The sequence below is a fragment of the Crocodylus porosus genome, unplaced genomic scaffold, assembly GCF_001723895.1.
Source record: "Crocodylus porosus isolate Cpor-Errol unplaced genomic scaffold, CroPor_comp1, whole genome shotgun sequence".
Taxonomy (NCBI): domain Eukaryota; kingdom Metazoa; phylum Chordata; order Crocodylia; family Crocodylidae; genus Crocodylus; species Crocodylus porosus.
Window position 1 is genome coordinate 15,445,484 of NW_017728915.1, and position 7,385 is coordinate 15,452,868.

The 7,385-nt window shown below is 38.8% G+C and overlaps 1 protein-coding gene across 1 annotated transcript in view; it reads left to right on the forward strand.

Annotated features, from left to right (window-relative positions):
* The window catches only part of SNX20 (sorting nexin 20), a 12,556-nt gene extending 5,442 nt beyond the window's left edge, over positions 1-7,114 (forward strand). The window contains exons 3-4 of the mRNA XM_019535740.1: positions 1,215-1,366; positions 4,593-7,114. Coding sequence (XP_019391285.1) covers positions 1,215-1,366; positions 4,593-5,261 — 821 coding nt within the window. The 3' untranslated portion in view covers positions 5,262-7,114. The remainder of the gene's footprint in view (positions 1-1,214; positions 1,367-4,592) is intronic.
* Positions 7,115-7,385: the final 271 nt, after the last annotated feature.

The following is a 7,385-nucleotide window of genomic DNA, read 5'->3' on the forward strand; positions in this document are numbered from 1 at the left end:
TATGACCCCAGCTGACTTCCTGCCCTTTGGGCAGGGGGCTGGACTCGATGATCTCCCAAGGTCCCTTCCAGCCCTAATGTCTATGAAATCTATGTCACAGCCTTTTAATTTAATTATGAGAATAGGATGAGGTACTGTATCGAAGGCCTTGCTAAAGTCCAAGAAAACAACATCCACCTCTACACAGCATTGCCCTGAAGTGGCCAGAGCACAGTGTCCACTCTGGCCACTCCAACCATTCCAGGACACGTGACAGATTTGGCATCTCAGCCCAGTCTGGGGATCTAATCTGGCCTGTAAATTGGTTCTGTGCCACTCATTCAGCCCTGTGGCTGGATAAATTTGACACCCCTGGTCTATGAGAAACAGCAGTTGTAATGATGTCCTACTCATGCATTGCCCACTTTGCTACCTCATAGCCCATCTCAACAGAAGTGCTCAGATTCTAAAATGATCTCCAAAAGCTGAGATGTGTCTGTCATTGCTGAGCCAAGTTTCCCTTCAAAGTAATCTTCCATTTGTAATGTAAAACTAATGACATTCTGGCTTCAGTTATACCCCATAGGCAAAATTATAGCTCCACACAAATGAGCAGGAGCAGTAAGAACTTTTCTTTCTTGCCTTTAATAGTTACATGGCCCTTCCCCCTTGGAGTAGGTAGGAAGGGTGTGATTGCAGGTCCAGCCACCTACTCGCCAGACAAACCATCTACTTGACTGCAGGAATTTGAAGAGCTGCTGATATAGGCTACTGAGAGACTACCTCAGCTTCCCATGTTTGTGCTTTACTAGGGAGAAGTGTGAATGAGTCATGTTTCCTGTGGCTTCTCCTGACTGAGTGCAAGTTACATATATCATCTCTCTCTCAAGATTGTACCTGAAGTTGCAACCCAGCTAAATTATACCTATGTATATTGTTTTGCCGGTTGTGTTTTTTGTGAGGCAGAGTTGTTGCCATCATGTAGGTAAGGTTACTTTTGGCAGGCAAAATATTTCCTTTCCATTTTCAAAATGGTATGGTAGTCTCAAGTGTGCAGAAGTTGTTCTTATTAGCAATCAACTGATGTATTTTAGTAGTCCTACAGTAGTGATATACATATTACTAATGCAATTATGGAATCAGAAAATCCTCTTACTTCCCTGGAGAATGTACAAGAGGTTTTTTTTCCCCAAATACACTGGCTGTAGTATGAAATATTAAGCATATTGTTTCAGATACCAGTGAGGCCCTGAGCCCTCACTCTTCAATGACAACTAAGGAGCTTCAAGAATACTGGGGAAACGAGAAACGCCGCTATAGACAAGTCAGACTCCTTTTTGAAATTCCATCAGCCAGAATTGTAGAACAGCACTTCTCTAAATATGTGGTAAGCTACCAAATGAATATGTAGCATGATCATTAATTTGTATTCACTCTGGAGGGGTCTGCACAGCATGGGTCTTTTCATGAAGGCCTTGCTCATGGCCAGGTTTTACAGTCCTTGCTTACACCAAGCAGCAACCTACTCACAAACTAAGACACTACTCAGTGTGAGCACAGCTGCCAGATTCTTGCCCTAAAATGCCTTTGACAATCAAGTCTGCAGCAGTTAAAAAAATTATACATTTTTTTCCAACATGCCAAGTTCCTCCTTGTGTATTAAGAAAATTAAAGCAAATACTTCAGTGAGGTTCTGCTAATATAAGGAACTAGGTTATACTCATGTAAACCCTGTCTTGTGCCAACACAGCCTGTCCACAGTGGAGAGCCAAAGTGGCACAAGTGAAAACTTCTTTGATGCAGACAGAGCTTAAAACTTTGTATTTTCAAATAGATCAGTATTGGCATAGATCCTTTTGCATGCACGGAACTCCAAAGTTTGCCCTATTTGTTATAAAAAACATGAAGAGGGAAGACGGGAACTAGTAGACCTTCCAAGGTCCCTTCTAACCCTACACTTCTCATATTCTGAATGACTGTAAATATTAGGTGAACCAAGTCAAATTTTGATAATCTGGAAAACCAGAGTTCTATTTCCAGTCATGATGCTAGCCTCGCAGTCTGGATTATCTTGGCCAAGTGATAACCTGTGTTTCAATTTCCTTACTTGTAAGATTAGAATAATGACACTTACTTACCTTCTTTATAAAGCACTTTTAGAGATGGAAAGCACTATCAAATTGCTTGGAATTACATTATTAATACTCATATTACTCATGTTACTGAGTTCAGTAGGACTACTGTTAGGGATAAGTTACATGTTATACTTAGAACATGCTAAGGGCACTTGAATGCAAATGTTCACATGTTAAGCTCATTAACTCCTACTAAGTGCCCTCTGAGCCCCTCAAAGTTATGTCACCTCATGCAAGGACTAGCTCTGGGCCATGCTACCTGGCTCATGTTAGGGTAGTAACTTTAGTCTGTTCCACAGCCTAAAGAAATTTGTGGTCCTCCAGCATCCTAGGATGCACTTCTCCTAGCTTCTACCCCTACCCAAAACAAGGATAGAGTCCAGGTGTCCTGGCTCATAGCTACACCCCTGCTTATACGCCCTCCAATGGCAAGTCAGAGCTGTGCAGGCAAGAAACAGTATTAGCTCTAAACATGCAACTGCTTACAGCACATTCTAACTTTAACGCCATGTAACATCACACAAATTTAATACTGTCTATGTGTAATATGTAACTTCAGTCTTAGAACAGTAGTAGTAATAGAATACTACTAGAATGGTAATCAGCTGTTTGATACAATGAAAGTTTTTCATGTCTTAGCTCATGTGATCTTATTAAATCTGTATAGGTTCTGCTACTCTTACACAGGCTGAATATTATCAGACTCTGAGTAACCCCATTAGCTTCAATAAAACTGAGGAATAAGTTACTATTTGCTTTGCTTAGGATGGTAGAACTCAAGCAACTAACTACATGAAAAACATGTTTTACTTTACCAAAAAAATGTTGAGCAAATTTGAGTGATTTTATTATATGAAATCTCCATTTCTGCATGGTCATTCCACAAAGAGAAGAACATAAGTTCATCTAGTAGTTGTGAATTATTCACTAAGCTACCCTTGATAGTCAGATTTCTTAAATCATCATCAGTTTATGTTCTGTACAGTTCTCTTGCTCTCTTTCAATATTGTTTTGGATATACGTAAATAGTGTGTACTCTGTTATCAGCAGGGCAAAGTGTAGGAAAATGTCATCGTTAATGAATGAAAAGAGGTCAGAACAATGGCAGCTCAGGTTTGGGAAGCTTCAGAAAAGCTTGCTTTAATGATGATTTATCAGGCTTAAAACTGAACAACAACAGAATGAGACAGGTTCTTATTCTACTGATGTTTTGCAACATCCAGTGCCCAGCAAAAGGGAACAAATGACTTGAGCAAACCATAAACTCAAACCTAATCCAGTTTAAATCAAAGGGAACAGGATGAGCTTGTATATGAACAGTGTCCTGACTTAATCTAAAGCACACTGAAGTGAATTGACCGCGCTCTCAGTTGGTGTAAATAGACAAAGCTCACCTGACTGGCACAGAATTACACTGACTTACACAACCAAAGGAGACTTCTTCAACTTTAATGGGCTTTTTTACTTAGTCATGTTTATTAAGCTGTCTTTACTATAAATTTAGTGCAAAATAGAGATGAATTTACCTTTGAGTACTGGTAAATTGTTACTAATGTTCTTCCACCAGTTCTTAGAGAAAGGTTTAGGATAGCAAACAGGTTGTTATCCAAATGTTGTATTCTCTTTTACCAATTTTTTGGAAAGGTGCAGGGCTTGTATATTAGGACAATAAGTTAGAGAAAAATGTCTCTGGAGTGCTCCTTGTCATTTTGCATATGTCAGATGTTCCCACCAGGACTCTCCTATTCAGAGCCTTAATAATGCCCAGAAATCCCTTGAAATGTGAGCTACAAATAACATTTCTAACTATTACAAGAAATAAATGTTATATTCAGTATGAGGTCTGGGAAATCCATGCAGTTTGTGGATGATTGATTGTAGCAACTGTATTTGTTACGAAAGAAGTAGTTACATTAATGCCCCATATTACTTCATATATTTAACTGTTATGAGCAAATTGAGTTTACCAAATTAAAGTCTCCAATCAGCATTGTGCTGAATCACCTGTTAAAGTAAAAGACTTACGTTCATGCAAAAACATCTCTCAAAAGTCTAAAACATTAGTGGATGGGAACAAATGACTTGTCAACACCCATCTCATAAATCTTATCTTTTGGAGGAACCTGCTCTAATGGTGGGAATTGATTGCCAGTCTCAGATGTCATATTGCCAGTGCAAGCCCAAAATGTACGTACGATCTAGACTGCTACATTTTAGATCTGAACTGATGCAGTTTGCACTACCAAAGATCTTTCAAGCCAACGCACATTCCACTGATACAAATTATGGCCTTCCTTGTCCATATTTATAGCTCCAGCAGTACAAAACACCTCTGTAACTAAAACCAGGGCAAAATTCCAATCCAAAAAAAGCCAAAGTTACGTTTAAAATAATGTGAAGCTGCTGTGTGACAATAACTTGATGTAACAAGGCTTCAAATTTTACTGCTTTTTATTTTTTATTCTATCCTCACTTTAGATGTACAAAGTCATTGTTATCCAGACAGGTAGTTTTGATGTCAACAAATCTGTCATCGAGCGTCGTTATTCAGATTTTGAAAAACTGCACAAAAATCTTTTGGAGGATTTTAGTGAAGAAATGGAAGATGTGACCTTTCCTAAAAAAACTCTGACTGGTAACTTCACAGAGGAAATAATCAATGAGCGAAAATTAGCCTTCAAGGACTACCTGAGAATTATGTATTCCATGAAATATGTCCGGAGATCCAAAAAATTTATAGACTTCTTCGTGAGACCAGAGCTGGAGGAAGGTTATGGGTGTCTGAGAGGAGGACAGTACGCTAAAGCTTTGGAAATACTTGTGCAAGCAATTGCTTTGCAAGAAAAATTGACAAAACACAACCCTCTTCTAATAGTCTCTACACTCTGTGCTATTGTTGTGTGTCACAAAGACCTGGAGAACCCACGAAGTGCCTATGAATATGGAGAAAAGGCTTTATTACGCCTACAGCTGCGCACCAGCCATAAGTATTATACCGCATTGCTAGAGACAATGATCACTTTGGCATATGAGCTTGGGAAGGACTTTGTATCCTTGCAAAAGAAACTAGAAGAAATCAAGGCAAAAAGACACCAGGCAAAAGTATTTACCCTAAAAGAACTTGCAGTTCGAGAATATGTACACTGAGTAAGTACAAGAAAACAATTATGCTTCTATTTTATTGACTACGTAGAGTCAAAGAAGACAATGGACTCCAAAGTGTGTTCCTAAAGCAGTTGAGCCTGGAGCTTATAAAAAAAATTTACGGCAAAAGTTAGGACTATGGCATTTCCAATATATAAAATGTAAAAGACACACAGTCACGTTTCTTGCATATTGTATTAGCTACAGTCCAAAGTACATATGGTAGACTTGGTTGGCAACCAGAAAGTGGCTGATATGCATGGGGTTCTGCTAATCTTGCAAGCCCATCGCAGTCAACACCTGAACATCAACTTGCTTCACCACTCTATGTAGTAGACAGCACAAACCCAGGATTAAATGGTTTAAATAGCAGCCAGAATGTACAATCAGCAGCTTGATTATTTAATTGCTTTTGCAAGGTTCTAGGTACTAACAACCAGGCACGGCCTAAACACATGGGGTTCTAGAAGGAACCTCAAGAGGCACTTGATTTTAAGCGGGGTCTTTAAGAATAAACAGAAGCCTGGAAATGCCTTGTGCTATTTGCACATTTAAATAGGTACCCATGTTATGGCTTGCTCAGTATATAGTACCAAGAAACACCAAAGTTTCCTAAAATGGAAATAAATGTGTGAATTGTTTTAGCTTGTTCATTTTTACAGCAATTTGTGCATAGCCAATTTCACTGTCATCTCTCTAATCCCTCAGAATAGAGCTGCTAACATAGAGGAGTCCCTAAATATGTGTGGAATCACAGACTTTATTCTTTTTTTGCTAAAATTCCTTTGCAAGAGAGTGTGTGCTAACCATAGGAAAATGTTTCTAAAAGAAATAAAAAGAAACATTCAAAACATGTTCTTCCAGAAATCACGTTCATATTTCCTGCACCTGTGACTGAAGTATTGTCAATGAGCAGTCAGCCATTTCCAGATATGTAATATCAGGTGGTCTTAGCCTGCTGCCACTGAGGTTAGCAGTTGTTTTACATTTAATTTCAGTAGGAATATGACTATGCCAGTGGTCATCTTTTCACTGGCTTTAGGGTTTGTATTTAATGTCCTTTTGTAGCTGATAGGATTTCATAGCTTGCATCACATTCCCTTTTTTGAGCAGTTTTTAAATGCAGCTTTGACTTAAGTGAAAAATACATCCCACATGTAAGGTGATGGAACATCTGGCTAATAAAATGGTAGCTTTAATACTCAAAGTCAAGCTGTGAGACACATGGTCAGCAGGCAATCTATATAGAGCATGAGTTCCTACCCAGACTTCCAGAGTTTGGTGTAATGTGTACAGTACATTAGTTTTAAAGTCTATTCGTATGAGAGAAATGTCACAAGCTGGCAGTGAAGTTTCACTGCTGATCATTTCAGGAACCTCACGTACAGGTACAGATATGGAGCTTGCTCTAGTCCTGACATTTCTGTGAAACTTCATGACAGTTGGGACAATCTGTACTTGCCTACGCTTGGAAGGCATTATCTTTACTCATCCATTTTGGTGGTTCTCTCAGAAGTGCTATTTGCATAATTATGGAAATCATTTTTAATATTGTAATAAACTGGTTAATGTTTGTGTGGACTTCCTCCCTCTTCTGAACATAATCATAATGTTTCAGCTTGCTTTTGGATCAGGAGGAAATGTATTCTGCCTTTGTTTTTACTCTTTAGCTGTAAGGTCATTTTTCTGTAGCTTCCATAAGTACATGTTATGAGCTGTTATAGTATGTCTATCAATGCTGTGAGCTGTCATAGTATGTCTAGCTAGTGACAGTGATCTGATCTTCATTTAACATAAATAGGAAATTGGGCAATAATGAATTGTAATCCTAGTAGTTATAGTGCAATATTTAAAAACAAACAAGCCCCCATACCTCAAACTGAAGTCAGTGGTATCTATGGGTATTCAGCCCTTCTGAAACATTCAGGCCCTTCAAGAATCTCTCTGTGGCCCTCTACAACCCCACAGAAAGAACGCAAGAGACAGCATTGTTACTCAACTGCACCAGCTGAAAGGCTCAGCTGGTTTAAAAATGCTTTGAATATGGAAAGCATTATTGGTGCCCCGATGGCCCAGGGATGAATGCCTGAGAAATACTTTATGTGATAAAAATATACAAACAAAATA